General features: G+C 53.5%; 5 protein-coding genes across 5 annotated transcripts; 1 reads left to right on the forward strand and 4 right to left on the reverse strand.

Moving 5' to 3' along the window:
- Window positions 1-1,806: 1,806 nt before the first annotated feature.
- J4E86_009853 (uncharacterized protein) lies at window positions 1,807-4,317 on the reverse strand (the record flags this gene model as incomplete). The annotated part of the gene is made up of 2 exons (XM_051450353.1): window positions 1,807-3,016; window positions 3,068-4,317. 2 exons carry the CDS (start codon window positions 4,315-4,317, stop codon window positions 1,807-1,809), a joined length of 2,460 nt encoding a protein of 819 aa, XP_051298274.1.
- A 363-nt stretch (window positions 4,318-4,680) lies between these two features.
- Window positions 4,681-7,072, forward strand: J4E86_009854 (uncharacterized protein; the record flags this gene model as incomplete). The annotated part of the gene is made up of 6 exons (XM_051450354.1): window positions 4,681-4,711; window positions 4,764-4,801; window positions 4,853-4,940; window positions 4,988-5,337; window positions 5,383-6,024; window positions 6,071-7,072. 6 exons carry the CDS (start codon window positions 4,681-4,683, stop codon window positions 7,070-7,072), a joined length of 2,151 nt encoding a protein of 716 aa, XP_051298275.1.
- Window positions 7,073-7,488: 416 nt separating this feature from the next.
- Window positions 7,489-8,130, reverse strand: TXNL4A_2 (Thioredoxin-like 4A; the record flags this gene model as incomplete). The annotated part of the gene is made up of 3 exons (XM_051450355.1): window positions 7,489-7,725; window positions 7,853-7,990; window positions 8,074-8,130. The coding sequence occupies 3 exons, from the start codon at window positions 8,128-8,130 to the stop codon at window positions 7,489-7,491; spliced, it is 432 nt and encodes a 143-aa protein (XP_051298276.1).
- A 314-nt stretch (window positions 8,131-8,444) lies between these two features.
- J4E86_009856 (uncharacterized protein) lies at window positions 8,445-8,969 on the reverse strand (the record flags this gene model as incomplete). The annotated part of the gene is made up of 2 exons (XM_051450356.1): window positions 8,445-8,782; window positions 8,822-8,969. The coding sequence occupies 2 exons, from the start codon at window positions 8,967-8,969 to the stop codon at window positions 8,445-8,447; spliced, it is 486 nt and encodes a 161-aa protein (XP_051298277.1).
- A 700-nt stretch (window positions 8,970-9,669) lies between these two features.
- Window positions 9,670-16,460, reverse strand: J4E86_009857 (uncharacterized protein; the record flags this gene model as incomplete). Its single annotated transcript, XM_051450357.1, has 4 exons — window positions 9,670-12,662; window positions 12,728-13,117; window positions 13,824-16,077; window positions 16,134-16,460. The coding sequence occupies 4 exons, from the start codon at window positions 16,458-16,460 to the stop codon at window positions 9,670-9,672; spliced, it is 5,964 nt and encodes a 1,987-aa protein (XP_051298278.1).
- Window positions 16,461-16,582: the final 122 nt, after the last annotated feature.

A 16,582-nucleotide genomic window follows, 5' to 3' on the forward strand; every position in this document is an offset into this window, starting at 1 on the left:
CTCTATTTGGATTCTCCTATAAACGTCTTTGGCACCTTCACGACCATAACTTCCCTGGCTGTCCTCCGAATAGACAGGTTGACGGAGTAGCCGATAGTTACAGTTTGTGTCGTAGTTTCTCAAAAACTAAGGTGTTTGTTAAAGCGTAATCCAGGTAGAAGTATACATTCTCTTAGAAACGATCCATTTACCGAGACTTAAGAGTGTGCATGCAGCAAAGGCAACACAAGTTCTAGGTCCCCCTTGTATAGGTAGTCTATAATGACGTAGCTTGACATTCAGCCCTCACTTCTCTCAGCGCGTACATGTCGCACCATATTGCATTCTATTCAACGTGTATATTCGGAATCGAAATTCTTCCACCCTCGCACCTAACACCCTTCTTCGTGTTTAGATATATTACGTTGATTAGTCCCAACATGGCAGACTACCAACCTCCAGCGCCAGCGCTACAGGAGCAGGATCTCAAGGGCAAAGTTGCCATTGTCACGTAAGGCTTCACTTTCTTCAACGATGCCGCCAATACCACTTCGAGGGGATCAAATTACTTGACACTTTTCTTTCTTTCATAATGATCCCATGACACACGCATTCTATCGGCTTCCCATGTCAGCATGCACCCCACCAAAACCCAACTACTTGTAGCACACCGATCTAACAACTCCCAAGCGGAGCATCAAAAGGCATAGGCCGCGCTATATCCCTCTCCCTCGCAACCCGCGGCTGTTCCATCTTAGGAACCTATTCATCCCCTCAATCCGCCCATATCTTCGACACACTCTCCAGCACAGTCCGCAACCTCTACGCTGCCACCGAAAGCAAAGCTCCAACTATGCGAGGCGTAGCCGCAGATATAACATCTCTCTCCTCTGTCGACACTCTCCTCACAGCCCTAGCAACCCACTTCCCGGATCAGAAACTCAGCATCTTAGTCTTGAACGCCTCACATAATACGCGACCTAGACTGGGCAGCGCAAGCGAAGATGATATCAATAATTCTTTGACGGGAAATTTGCACTGGCCGATCGTGCTCATGGAAAAACTCGTTCAACAAAGTCTCTTCACGACGCATAGCCGCGTCGTAGTCATCTCGTCCGACCGCGTGCGGGACCCATCTCCCGGATCCGGGTTATTCAACGCGACCCGTACAGCCATGGAGTCGCTTGTACGCTCGTGGGCCATCGAGTTGCCACACAACTCTCCAGGCACCACGGTAAATGCCGTGTCGGTGGGGCTGACAGATACACCTGGACTGCGCGCCTTTCCTGCAGAAGCCGTGCAGGCGTTGAAGAAGCAGAGATTGCCGAAGGTGAAAGTTTATGAGGGAGGAAGAATGGGCCAGGCGGAGGATGTGGCGGATGTTGTGGGGTTCCTGGTGAGTGAGAAGAGTAGGTGGGTTACTGGGAGTGTGATTGCGGCGAATGGAGGGGCTGAGTGGGTTGGTGGGAGTGCGTAGATGGCCGTGGATAGGAGGGGTTTATTTTCAGTTTTGTACTTCATGGTATGTGTGAGAATATATGTTGTCACTCAGGGAGAATGATGGGTGATAGTACACATTCTGCATTTAAGGTACAAATCATATGAGTCGGCCTTCTTCGTGCTGTCGGTCGCCCGTCCAACGAAGCGGGCCTCGATTCGTTGGTATAGTACATGTCTAACTTTCTAGCGTCTCGTCGTAAGTGTGCAGGCCAACCCATATCATGGTCTTGGCTGCTATATTACAACAGACATCAGGTATGTAGGAGAATATATACAACTCTACGCCAAATTTACAATCCTTGATACATGCATTCATACAAAGCTCGTCTAATTCACGGGACGTACGGCTTCGCTAGAGTTAGCCGCATACTGTGCTCGGCCTTTGAGAAGGTCGTTGACTTCGTCTGAAAGCTTGGCAGTTCGCTCCTGGTGTTCGGCTGCAAGCGAATCCAGCTTGGTGGCTGGTAGATCATCAGGGTATTCGTTTACATCGTCGGTGGTTGCGGGCTCGTCAGAAGCCAATCGCGGATCGGTGAGAATATCCTTCGCTTCCTCTGGCATGCCCGGTGGTACAGAGATGTGATGCTTCAAAGCCGCAACCTGGGGGCCGTCGACTTCATTGGTCTCAGGCTCTGATACCATCGATCTCCTTGCTTGTTTTCTGGTAGTCTTCATCCGCTTCCTCGCCTGCTCAATGAAAGAGAAGTCGTTTAGTGTTTTCTCGATCTGATCTTCGACGAGTTTCTTTGTGTGGTTGGCCAGGGCTCTGGTGGTGAAGACGTTGGGAAATCGGTAACTCAGCCATAGGTAGCATACCAGCATCTTGTGCAGTTCCTCCAGATCGTGGAGATACTTGCGCTCAGCAGACGAGGGCCGGTCCATGACGCTGAGTGGCAGAGTGTCAAGATCCAATAGGCTACCCGACTTGCCTTCAGCAATGCATTCAGCGAGGTGGCGCAGAAACGCTTTCTGGGACGGTTGGCGCATGTTGATGGGTGCGGCACATAACATGATTCGGTCTTGAATGCTGAGATTTTTGACCATGTGAATGGCGTCAGCAATCGCCAGCTGGTCTTTTAGTGCACAGAGATGGAATCGAGGGTGTAACTCAGAGATCTCATGTAGACGTAGCATAATGTATCCGAAAGGTGTTCCCGGGGGGAAGTAGTTGGCAACCCGCTCAACGATAAGCGACGGCGGGAAGAGGCCGGCTGTGCTGATGTGTTCGGGCTCACGCTTCATGCCCAATTTCAAGGCCGCGTGGTCGACTTGGTCAAGTGTAGTGACCCATCCTATAGTCTTCTCTTCAGGTCTCTTTGCCTCGACAGTATCGGGTTGCTTGTCGTCTAGGCCAATAGCGGGGTCAGCGGCGCCGTCAACAATCGAAGCCTGTTCGGAGTCTGTAGTGACTGCTTGCTGAGCAGTTTTATAGCGCCCAGCACGGCCGGCGATTTGTTTGATCTCGGAGATCTGCAGGGGCACGTAGTTCAGGCCGTTACTCTTGATAGTAGATTCGAAAATGACACGCTTGATAGCACTACATTGGTTAGCATCCGGGTATTGAAAGACAATATGACACACTGCTTACAGGTTGAGACCCATGCCGATGGCATCACTCGCCACGAGGTAGTCGTAGTCATTGTCTGGGTCGTTGAACAAGCGGGCTTGTTGAGCTCTTGTCTCAGGTGGCAAGCCTCCATATACGATAGCGCACTTCTTGCCTGTCTTCTTCTCCACCTCGCGTCGCAGCGCATGTATACCCAGGACGGTGAAAGCAACGATACAATCACCTTTCTCAAGGAGTGTGAGGTTGCCTCCCAGACTCTTCGGCTGGATCTGAAGTGGCGTCAGACGCTCGTACTCGTGTACGTGCACTTTATCGCCAACAAGAGCGCAAAGCTCGCGCATCAGTGGTACTGTGCGTGCTTCTCCGCAGAGATGAATTTCTTTGGCCTGTAGACCCATGAAAGCCTGTGTCCATGCCCAGCCCCGTTCCTGGTGGTTGATCATCTGTATCTCGTCGATGACAGCCACATCAAATCTGGTATTGAGCGGGGCCATTTCGACAGTACAACTATACATGTTGGCGTGTGTGTCCTCGGGCAAGCGCTGTTCTTCACCCGTAACCAGAGCGCATGGCTTGCCCTTTGCATTCAGGCGCGTGTAGACCTCGTGGGCGAGGAGCCGCAGCGGACCAAGGTAGATGCCCGAGTTGACTTCCTCCAGACGCTTCAGGGCGTGGTACGTCTTGCCAGAGTTGGTCGGCCCAACGTGCATGTGTACTGTCCGCGTAATCTCCCGTGTCGCTGGATACCATTCGGCTGGGTAGCGCAGGTCCGCCACCTCCTTCTGGTTCTCCGCCTCGGCCGTCGTGAAGCGGCCGCCACATGCTTGCGCATAGAACAAATATCGTAGCCTCTTCTCAAGTGTGTTCTTTCTCCGCTGGGCCTCCTGCACCAACGTGACCAACTCACGCGGGGCCTGCTTGATCCATAGGGTGATAGATCGCTCGAAGGTAGTCCATTCCTTGTCGAAGTCTTCGCGGCTGATCTGGAGTCTGTCTAGAAATTCTGGCGTGGCGAATTCCTTGTGCAGGGTGTCTAGTTTGTCGCGGACTATGCCTATGGGTATTGACGACTTGGAAGATCTGGAATCGCCTCCTTTTGTAAGTTTACTCTGTTGGAGAGGATTGAAATGCGTCGTCTTCGAGGGCTTGGCTGGGGTGGAACGGTGTGCGGCTTGGATTCGGGGCAGGAGGTTTTGGGTTCGCGATCGAGAGCGGGCGGCGAAAGAGCAGATGAGACATAGCGAACTCCGTCGCGCCGGCAGCAGAGGCATGCCAATGGTGGGTATCATGCGGGAGAAGAAAGAAGGAAAGACAGAACTCAAAGCGCCAGGCGCCTGTACAAACGAAGAACGACGGGAATGTCCAAGTCGACGACGTAATGCCGAATAAAATGTTGCCAAGCATCTACCACCGTAGTACAGTAGGGACCTCCGGCGGCGCCTGCCCGCCGCAGCTCGCGACGCAACTCTAGCTGAGACGCGCCTTCCTCACCACCGCCGCGACAGCCCAGCACCACGTGTGCCTCGCCCCGACAGAGCTGGCCCACGCACGCCCTCGTCTGCGCATCACGTTACCGCTACCGCTTCCACCGCATCGCCTTTTCCCAGCGGCATTCGCTGCGGTACCCCGCCAACATGGCTTCCATGATCGATATCCAGCGCGACCGTAAAGACACACCGCGAAACTCCTGAGGAACACGTGCTGATAGGCCACATAGTCATTCTCAACTCGATCAAGCAGACCACGCGCGGCGACGTATGAATCTCCCCCCAATGCGCCTGCACTCCGCTAACGGCTACCGCGCAGTGGAAGATACTCATTGTGGATGAGGACAGCCAGAAGCTCATCAACAACGTGGTCAAGGAAGATGACATTCTCAACCTCAACATCACAAGTACGCGACTCCGCATGCCCCCAAGACGCCACATCCTAACCTCGCAGACATCGAGCGCATCGAGGAGCGGCGGCAGACGATCCGCGACATGGACGCCGTGTACATCATCACGCCCAAGCCACACATTGTCGACTGCATGATGGCCGAGTTCGACCAGCGCAGATACCGCGGCTTCTTTCTGATATGGACAACGCTGCTACCACCACACCTCAAGGAGCGCATCGACCGGTCGCAGATGGCGCGCGAGCAGATTCGGAGCTTCCGCACAGTGCACCTCGACTTCCACCCCCAGGAGTCGCACCTCGTTACCTTCAAAGACCCATGGAGCTTCCCCATCCTCTACCACCCCGAGTGCAACAACCTCGTAGTGCGCCACATGGAGGACATTGCCGAAAGAGTGGGTAGTCTACCTCTCCTGGCAGGCTTCTGCTGACAGCTCTAGGTCACCGGAATCTGTGTCGCACTCGGCGAATACCCCATCATCCGATACTACCGGCCGCGAGCTCCAACCCACGAGGCCAGCGTCTTGTGCTCACACCTCGCCCGCTTCGTCCAAGACAAGCTCGACATGTACGCGCAGTTCAACCAAGACTTCCCCCCGCAATCGAACCGGCCCCGCGGTGCCCTCTATATCACCGATCGATCCATGGACCTCATGGCCCCCTTCCTCCACGAGTTCACATACCAAGCAATGGCCATGGATCTGTTGCCTATACAAGACAGCGACAAGGTGACCTACCGCACCATTGTCAACGAAGAGGATCCTGAGGCGGAAGAGAAGGACATGGAGATATCCGACAAGGACAAGATATGGGTGGAAAACCGCCATCGGCACATGAAGGACACCCTCGACAAGCTGATCAGCGACTTCCAAAAGTTCATCGCCGACAACCCCCATTTCACGAACCAAGACGCCCAGAACGCTGCCGGAATGAATGGACTGAATGCAATCAAGGACATGATCGCTGGTTTACCTCAGTTTCAGGAGATGAAGGAAGCCTATTCGCTACATCTCACCATGGCGCAGAAGTGCATGGAGATCTTCCAGAAGCACAAACTCCCAGATCTTGCTTCAGTGGAACAGGTGAGTTCCATCAAGGTTGGCCCATGGCTGTCGCTGACCTTTCCAGTGCCTTGCTACCGGTCTTGACGAAGACTACCGTAAGCCCAAGAACATGACTGACCAGATTGTGCGCACATTGGACGATGAAGAGATAACGCCAGCTGACCGGCTACGCCTTATCGCGCTCTACGTAATCTTTAAGAACGGAATACTACCAGCCGACCTCCAGAAGCTCCTCTTCCACGCACAACTGCCACCCCCTGACGGTGACGTTATTCGTAACCTCGATCTTCTTGGTGCGCGAGTCGCCAGGCAACTGAAAGAGAAAAGAGATGCACAGCCACCACTCTTCCCACCGAAAGCGGCCCCACCTCCAAATACTGAGGACTACGGTCTATCAAGATTCAACCCGGCTCTCCAGGACATGCTAGAGGAGCACATCCGCGGCAGCTTACCCCAGGACGTCTTTCCCTTCACTAAGATGTCACCTGATGATGTCGCCAGCATGGCACAGGAAAATACTGCGCCTGCTTCCCTCCGCTCCGCAAAACCGACATGGGCTAAATCGCGACTTGCGAGTGCGGAGCCCCGTCAACGCGTGATTGTATTTGTCGCTGGTGGTGCAACCTACTCCGAGGCCCGCGCCTGCTACGATGTGTCGAACAAGACCTCGAGAGACGTCTTCCTCGTCACCTCACACATGATGAAGCCGCAGCTCTTCCTCCGCCAAGTCGGCGATCTCAGTCAAAACCGCCGAAGTCTGCGTTTACCCATCGACCAACCGCAGCCTATAGCCCCAGCACATCTATTCGAGAAGCCTGAGCCTCCGAAGCCAGCACCACCGCCTGCTGGTACCAAGCCTCCCATGCCCGGAGGTCTGCCATCCGGACCCAGAGTCGCTGGCCCGAAACCCCCAACAGCAGCCATGGGTGCCATCAACCTCAATTCCAACCCGCAAAAACACAGTCCTTCGCCGTCGCAGAGCAGTACCACAAAGCCCGGAAAAGAAGAGAAAGAGGGCAAAGAAAAAAAGAAGAAGAAGTTGCATCTGTTTTCTTCAAAGCATTAGTGAGGCTTGTTAACATTTCCTGCCAGGGCGCTGCATACCTTTCTGGCGTTGTTCTGCTTTGTTCACAGCGAGGATTGATCTTGCTTCATTTGCAATATTTGCGAGCTAACTTGCATGGCATGGCGTTGGATGGCGTCAAAGAATCTTGTCTGGCGATTGCCCAGGGTGTACAGCTAGAGACAAGGACTTGGGATTTTGCCGTGGGGGAATAGACGTAAGGCTGGTTGCCTCTACGATAGGAAACAAGATTACAAAAATTACACATCACAACATCACATTCGCATTGCTGTTTTCTTTGGCTTATCAGATCATGTCAAATTGTTTCAATCCACATACCCGATCTCCTTCTTCGATATCGGACAGCCTAGGGCCACACTCCTCGCTCTCATCTCCTCCCATCCCTCTTTCCCCTCCAACTAGTACGCCCATTTAGTCGAGTAATCCCTCGGACTAACAACAAGCCCCTTCCCCTTGCTCGCTCCCCTATACACAGCTTCCAATATATCAATCAACTCCTGCTTAGTCCCAATCGGGAAATTAATCTTGTTGTTATTGCCCGTGCCAAAGTCAACCTGCATGTGCTTGTTCCGCCAGAAGAACATGACGGTGCAGGGATCGTATATTTCGTACATGGCGTTGAAGTCGGGGACTTGCTGGTGGGGTAGGGGTGTTAGCGAGGTTTGGAGAGGGTGGGATGGGTAGGGAGGGACTTAGACAAGGGAAAGCACATTGTTGCAGATAGTGCGGAGGAGGGGATATCGAACACGGAGGGGGAATTACCTTGTTGTCAACTACATAGATGACGACCCAGTCTTTGACTGCGTCTACGATCTTGTATAGCATCTCGTCCATCTCCATGCATTCGGGTGTGTAGTCGGCGCCGAAACGGAGGCAGACTATGCGGGCTTCTTCGCTGAGCTGGTGGGTGTTAGTTTGGGTGTAGTGGAGGGTCGCACTTGACAGAGTAGGTCTGATCGGGTCGATGAGTGTAGGTAACGTACGATGGCTTGGTCAACGTGCCATGCTGAGGGCAGGTGCTGCAGCATTACCGAACCCATGGTGACGAGGTTCAATTGACTGTGATTCTCGGAGATGTATGAAGGGCAGAATGAGAAAGGTCTTGAACAGGCCTTGTGCGAAACAGGTGAGAGAGAAGCTGAGGAAAGTATGATCTGATAGACCCCATCACATGCCCCATCTACCTCCGTTTGCACCTTCCAAACCTCGTTTGCCCTCGCTGCAGACATCCCCACCTGCACCTACCCAAAAAGCTCTTTCCATGAAAAACTACAAATCATTCGCTAGAACAAAGAAACCACATGCCATAACTCATCAGTACAAACAAAACAACCCCAAATCTCAAACCAACACCCTAATCCCTCACCCCACCAGAATAATACTCCCCCACACTCCTCTCCGGCGCATAATATCCCTCACCAGTCCGCTGCTCCACATTCCCCGTCCGCTTCGCCACCATCTCCTGCACAAAAGCCTCGTAGCTCTCATACGGCCGCCCGCCCTCCTGTGGATGTCTTGCCGCCCAAGCAAGGAACGCGGCCTTCTGTTCTTCAGCCGCCTGTTGCTGTTGTTCCAACGACAATTTCTGTTTCTTCGCTTTCTTGCCTGTGACAACGGGCTGTGGGCGGCCGGTCACGGGGTTGCGACCGGCTGCTTCGCGCGCTTCAGCTAGGAGGTCGGCGCTCGTGGGTTCTGGATGTGTGTGCTGTTGGGTTCCGGTCACGGGATCACGGCTAGCTGCTTGACGGGCTTCGGCTAGGAATTCACTGTTTGGGGCCGGGGTTTTGGGAGCGGTGTGTTTTTTCTGGTATGGATTTGATTTCCCGCGGAGCTTGTTGATAGGGGAAAGTAGGGCTGATGTAATGGAGAGACCCGCCATGCTGCTGTAGACGGGAAGTAAGCCTTCACGCCTTTGCGACTTTCTTCTCTGGTTGCTGTGGGTATCGAATTCTGAAGCGGCAACCCCAAGAACCTGCCCTCGTAGTCTTTCAAATGTCGATGCAGGTTGCTGATGAAACTTTACGAAGAGACGTGGTCGCCAAGCGCTCTCTCTACCGTAATATGGCGTCGAGTTTAAGATTATATCGCGCTTTCCCAACTCTTTTGAACAAAATTATCCGACACTACTCTATACTTGCTGTTGTCTGAGACGGGAACACAACCTGGTTGGAGCCTGGAAAGTGTCAGGGGTCTGGGCGGTAAGGCCTCCAAGCTAACCGCATTGAGTGCCAGCAATGAAGAACCGGTCAAGTGCCAATAAGTCCAGTCGTACCGATCAGGTGCGGATGTCAAAATTGATGTAGGTGTATATTTAGACAGCGAAAGCAACAAGCTACTGGAGATAGCCTATAACTATGCTCTCATCTGGCGCAAGGCACAAGAGCTCCCGTACTCCCAATATTGAAACCCGACCGGCAAGATCAGGGCGCAACGGTACACCCGAGGCAATACTGACTATCGGTGTACCGTACGAAGAATCGAACAAATGTGAGAGTCCAAATGTATTAAGCGTGAGACCACTGAAAAGAAAGGTGAACAGCAAAGACGCCCGAGACAAGCTGATAAGTCAGCCGACCAAATTACCACATTCTGCCCTTACCCTTACTGCCAGCTGCTGGACTGAGCGGTGGAAACGCATCTTCGGCATCCTTCCGACTCTGCTCCTCAACAAGACTCAGTTGCATGGCAAATTCTAAATCTGACATTTCGCTCTCATTACTCGAACCAGCAGCGGCCTTGCCCTTCCCGGGCGTGCTCTTTTGGGAGCGGGATGGCGGAGACTTTTTGCTCTTAGCGTACTTGATCGGAATCTCGAACGCAAAAGGAGGCGTAGAGGCGGGTTCATAGCTGCCAGCTCCGAAGCTATCGTTGAGAGAAAGACGAATGGCTTCGGCGATGTCGGCATCCAGTTCGTCGTCGTTCTTGGTATCAGGCGATGAAGGTTGGCCTTGGGCGCTCGCCTCTGGCGTTACAGGCTCACTCTTAAGGGCACTGCTCTCGCGCTCGATGCGGCGTAGTTCGTCTGCCTCAGCAGCCTCTTGCGAAAGCATTGCAGCGTATGCTAGAGCCTCCTCCTCACTTAGTAGCTCCGTGCCAAAACGGCCTGCCAAACGCTCGGCCTGCTTGTGACGCTCTTGTCTATCACGCTCCAACTCGAACTGTTCGTTGGCAATGTAGTTCTTCAGGTTGACTCTGCCTGTACCGGCAAAGCGCTCTGTGGTATTGTTACTTCCACGCTCGGCTCTTCGCAGCCTGCGTTTACTGCTTCTATACTGATCGGCTGCAGATGAGCTGTAACTCCAGAATCGAAGCTGATTGCCAAGAGACACTGCACCGCGCAAGACAGTCGGATCAGGATCCAGGCATACGGCACCAGCAGCAAACATGTTGATGCCGACTCCTTGAACAGAAGCTTGGGCCTGCACAAGCTGTCTACGAGCACGCGACGCATGTCGGGAGTGAAGCGTTGTTATGGGCGACATGCTCGAAGCCAGTGGATCCCATGCCTGTACCAAGCCGTCGTTTCCACCTGCTACGAGATAAAGTGAAGTGACAGCCACGCAGGATATCTCTGGCGAGTCGGTGTAGATGATACGAACAGGCTCAATGTCGTTTGTGTACTCCGACGAACGTGACGTAGGCGCCCGGACATCCCAAAGCAGCACCACGCCAGACTTGGTACCAGCAGCGAGGAACCTTGCGCGCTGTCCAGGAATGTCAGAGGGAGAGGCCGGCTGGCTTGCAACAGACATGGGAGAAGAGTAAGGCGAGGATGCAGTCGAGGCAGTCGAGAATCCAAGCGCAGGATCCTCAAACAAGGTCAAAGTGGCAAAGGTAGAGACGTCCAAAGCAGTTGTAGTGACCTGAGTGCTCTTGAACCCGCCGAATGTAAGCTTTGAGCACCTCCATTCTTCGAATAGAGCGGCCCGTTCTGGTGAACTTGTGGTCGAGATGTATGAAGAGCTGCGACCACGAGGAGGCTTTGTAGAATTTGCGCTAGGGCCGCCGAATAGAGATGCAGCTTGCGCAGGCTGAGGCGTGAAAATGCGACTTGAGACGTTCGTAGTCTTGTCCTTTTCGTCAATCTTACAACGGGTGAAGCGTTTAACATCGGCGACGTCTCCCTCTTCAAGCCCGCATTCGAAGACCACTACGGATTCCCCAGCATGATTTCCATCGTCTCCAGCAAAGTCAACCTCGAGCGTTCTTTGCATATCCCATCCAAGGCATGCTTTTCGGAAATGTTTTGGCTGCTTGCGAAGATATTCTTGGATCTCCCTTGTTTCGGCGATGATCTGATCCTTGCTTAAGCACATCCCATCCCATGAGGTTCGCGGCGAATAACTACCGTCGACATCGGCATCGCTGTACGGGTCAGGCCTCGCAGTACGTCTGCTGGGCTCCACCAAGTTCCAGTAGACGGTGCGGCCAGTGAGCCAACCTAGATACTCCGAGTAGTGCTCAATGTCGCCTTTCGTAGCCTGGCTGCGAGTTGGGAATTTAGTAAGGTAGAAGATCTCGCCAAGTGCATTCAAAGCGACCGCCCAAATGCGGTTCTGAGCATAGCGCTTGGTTGAGTATTGTTCGTCGACGGCGATGGCAATGATAGGTACTCCCGGGCTGAGAACCCAGCGCGCAGTCAGCTCCCCACGCTGTACACGGGACGAGCGGAGACCATCTGTACCGATGCTACAGGCACTGACGACGCCAGCTGCAGATCCCATCATCATGCCAATCAAGCCATCCGAAAGCGTCGGGATCGTGTTTGACTTGGCGATCCAAACGCTGCAGATAGCACCGCCGTCGATGCCTAGCTTTGGTATACCAACTTCAGGCATAGCAAAGTCGGTGGGTTCAGCTATGAATCGACCACGCATCTCCTCAAGGGAGCGGTAATAACACGAGCCCTCTGGACAGCCCTGGCCATAGATCATACCGTATGGCTGCGATATGTCCATAACGTTGGGTCGCCCGACGACCTCTCCTGAGCCCAGACCCCACTCTGCGGTACCCGGAAAGCGTTCTGAGAATTGGCCATAGAAGTGAGGGTCACTCTGTCCCCAAGGATCCACCTTGCCCGTCATCGGATCGCTGCTGGTCACCATGCCGATATCGTCTGCACCATGGATGAAGCGCGGCATCTTCTTGTTCAAACCGGTTCCGAACGTGGCCTGCAAGTGGTTGATGATAGTATACGTTTTTGCATCGTAGGTAATCATCGGGGTGATGGTCTGCATCTGAGATGCGCGGGACGGTGTCGCAGGTACCTGTACAGGCTTGCCCCTGACCAAAGACCGCAATAGTCTCGTGCGTAGAATGTACTCGCTTCTCCACGATGCCAGCGCAGTGAGCCTGGTGAAGCGTCTCTTCTCTGATCGCACGACTGAACCACTGCCCTCGAGGGCTGAACGAAAGGCGGCATCTTCGAGTGAGTGTGGGCCAGGGAAGTAGCGACCGAATGCCACCTGCCAGGCGTGTGGGGTAGTGACTACATCATGGAAGCGGCGAGAGACTAGGGATACGGCGGCGAGATCGTTTGGTGACAGGTGGGCGATGGCATGGATCAGAACCTCTACGCATCGTCAGCTCTTATTCGTGCATTCGCGTTCCGCCCGTTCTGGAGGCATTTATACACACCATTAGGCAGGTTCGCGATAGGCGAGCTCTTATCGCTGGGCTTCTTGTTGCTCTTGACGATCTCGAAGAGGGGCCCGTCAGCAGGCTTTCGCGGTGAAGACTTCAGCGCATTTTCGTATTCGGTGATCCTGTCCCTCGGGGGTGGCGAGGGAGACGCGACGCGCTTCAGTCCATCTGTTTCCACGGTCCCGACTGTACTCTCGGCCTCTGAACGCGTCGCATCGCGTGCGAACCCGCGGGGTTGTGGCCCAGACTCTCCCCGCAGCTCACCCGAGTGAGGCTGCAGAGAGACCTGGAAGTCAAGGCTGCGGCGCTGTCCATGCTGGGAGGTGGTGGCGGTGTCGAAAGAGGTTTGCTGGTACGAAACGTTTTGTGATGCGTTGATGGGCTCTGGCTGCATAAAATTTTGGGTCTGGTTCTTGGGTGAGGGCAGTCGACCGAGCTCGTTGGAAATGCTCAGTCAGAGGATGTATGCGTGGGCGAAATTTGGGTAGTTTGGTAACGTTGGAGTGGAAGGGAGATTGGGGGGTGCAGTTGATGACTCGGTTTGCGGTTGCCAAGTCGGCGGTGATCGATATGACGATCGCCACTCAGGGAGCTACGAACGTGGGGGGAACAAATGATACTAACAGTTTGCAGCAGTGGGTCGACTATCACATGGCGTGTGGAAACGTCACCACTATCTAGGTGCGGCCTAAGTACCTGAATGTAGCCGGCCTCGTTCCGATAAGTTCCGAAGCAACAGATGCTTTGCCGTCTACATGAGTGTGAAGGTGAATGTTGGCGATATCCGCATGGTAATGTAGACTCCTATGAAGTATGTTTTCGATCGATTCTCGTATAATGTGCTATCATGTACAGGATCATGCAAACAAATGTTCAACGCCAGCCCTATGCAGACCCCTAAAATTTCAAGGCACGAAAAGACGAGAGTATGCAGCCACATTAGTCCTGCAACACACACACGCCGTATAGTTCTTCGAAGCCAGACCCACCCGACAGTCGTCGCACAGGCTCAAGCACCCACATGGCCACACCAGGACTGTCCTTGGCGACATCTGGCAAACTACACATTGCGGTCCCTCTGAGCCCATACCTTCTGCACCCGTGTCCCAGCTTCCAGCTGTACTTGCGCCCTGCGGCGCCGTTGCGCTCCGACGACTGAGTATGAGATCTTCCAGAAGTTGCTCTTCTTCTTCGGGCGACATGTTGACGCCGCCACCGCTCATCTTATAGCGTGATGTAGTGAGGATCTTCGCCTCTTCGCGCTCAAGAGCTTTGCGGTACTGCGAGCGTGTCATGATATTGGAGCTCTGGAGGTGGCGAGACAGCAGCTTGGCTTCTTCACGATCCTCACTAGATTTTGGATCCAGAAGTTGAGAGAGTCTCGAGAAGTCCATTGCGTCGTCAGGGATGGGTGTTGCTTCCCGACTTCTCTGGTAGGTTGCACGCGTAGGTGTTCTTTGACCGTCGTCCATGTCTGACCACTCGTCGTTGTCTGTTGTGGTAGCAAATGACACTACACTAGTCGTGTCATCATCTTGCGAGTCAACATAGTCTCTGGTGTTGTCAAGGTCATTCCATAGGCTACCGTTGCGCCACCAGGAGTACAGGTAGTCGTCAAGGCGTTCTTCAGAATCTTCCCCATTGGGTTCCGAATAGAACCCACTCTGTCGAAGCCTCTCCTTCGCGAAGACCTCAACGTCAAAATTCCGATCCTGGCGAATCCGAGACCGGTCATCTGTGGTAAGCCACGACTCTCTTGCCGACGCTTGATCGGGGTGTCGCGGAGCATACATCTTATCAACATGATCAGCGTGGAATCCAACAGCGCGTTGTAGCCATCTTGGTCGATAGCTGATCGAGATTTTAGTCAACGCCCAGTCCGTGATCCTTGCGAGACTAAGTATAATCAACTTTGATATACGGAAGAAGAACTGATAGGTCTGCAAGTAGCGACTACGTTGTTGAATCGCAGGATCATTCTGTCCAATGGTTGGTTCAGTGGATGCCTGTACTCCTCGCGTTTTACGTTCTTTTGCATAACCTGACAGTGATGTATCCGTTCTGACATCGTTAAGTTCGTCAACTACCTCGATGCCTTGCGCGAATGTGTCGTTCCTGAGCTCGGACGGGATGTCGGTGATCATTTCTCGTGTTCTTCTTCGCCGAGCGAGCAGTTCCTGCAGTCTCTGCTTTTCGAGCCAGGTCATTGGATGCACATTGACCTTAGTTCCTTCGTTGAGAAACACGGCTTCACTGGCGGATGTCAAAATGACGTAGCCTACCTTGAGTATAGTTGTATAGAAGTCTTCGTGCCAATTAATAGTCAGAGGCGTAATCGAGGACAGATGAATGTTGGCATGAAGATTGCCGTAGGCGGATGCAAATCTCTCTCTCAGAGACAAGTTGTCGGCGTGTCCTGCAGGTGGAGATAGTACGGTGATGATGAAGGCCAGCAGGTAGATTAGTGCGCATATCGCGATACCCCCAAGTATTAGCAAGTGTGGGATGAATCCAATGATGCATACAGTAGGAAATCTCAAGATTCCCACGTAGTGGTCTGGATCGGCGACCATGGTTGCTAGGCGAATACAGCTCCATGCGAAAGCTGACATGTAGGCGAGTCCGCAGATTGTTGTCGTGACGAGTCGCCATCTAGACCGCACTCCAGCGATCGCTAACAAGTTGCTCATGAAGTGGCTGAAACTAGAGATGAGGGAAATCAACAGCACTTCCGGTGGTACATTGGCGATCTTGGAGAGCTTTGACCTCGGAATCGTGAAGGATGTGCCATCTGGAGTGAAGACAGACTTCGGTTTAAAGAAGCGTACGGAATCGACCGCTAGCGGCTTCGTAACGACAGCCTCGGCCTCTGCAAATGCGAGCGAATGTTCGAAGATGGTCATTCCGACTTCCTGAATGGGGCGTCTTCCTTGCAGGGCGCAGGCCAAGGTATCAACGAACTGGCCAAATCCAAGTGTCACAAACATGGGCCATAGAAGCGATAGCGATCCAGAAGGCCGCGTGGTCGCCGGGCCGATGGGCAACATATTCGCAGCTCGACATGAGCTCTCTGTAGTCTCCCAGAAGAGTATCTTTGACGTGACCTGCCATAGAAAGCCGCCTTCACCACCGAAGTCTGTATCCAGCTGCCTACCATCCGCTCCATACTGCATCTCTGACCAACCCGGGGAGGTTTGACAGCGTATCGCCCGTAGAGTGTTCTGCGTCTGATAGAGGAAGAGGATCAAGGGCATGATGTAGAGGGCGAAACGAAGGTAGAGGCGGTCGAAGGAAAGCGGAACGCGGCTGTTGGCGTAGAAGTGGGTTCTGTTAAGCACGATTGCCTGAGACGTCAAGTCAGCAAAAGGTAGTAGTCGTAGTCATGGGAGCAGATGCTCACCAGGGCGAATGTTGCGACGGCCCATTTGGAAGTAATGTAGCTGAACCAGGCGGCTACGTTCCTCAAAGCTTGCCACACGGTCATCTCGCCCTCGGTCGAAATCGCAGAAGCCGCTGCAGCGATGGATTCCTGTACAAATCCCGAGCCTGTAGTCGTCATGGTGCTGTTTGTCATGTTGGCCGTAGGTTCCGCGATAACGCTTCCACCCGAGCGCATCATGTCGCCGAGAGAACTGGCCTTGGAGAAGAGGCGCGGTAATGCCATGAGCAAGTCTGCTGGCGACGGCAAGAAGGAAGTCGCGTTGGCAGACGCGCCTGGCGTCTCCATTGCGGCGGTTGCGGATATCCGAGGATGGGTCGGCAGGCAGAACTATTCGAAGTCTTGATTAAATCCAGTGATTATTGAAGCAGATACATGGCGACTGTGAAGACAGATGCAGTTCACAGCGA

The sequence above is a fragment of the Alternaria arbusti genome (assembly GCF_024043155.1).
Source record: "Alternaria arbusti strain BMP 1465 chromosome Unknown scaffold_19, whole genome shotgun sequence".
NCBI lineage: Eukaryota > Fungi > Ascomycota > Dothideomycetes > Pleosporales > Pleosporaceae > Alternaria > Alternaria arbusti.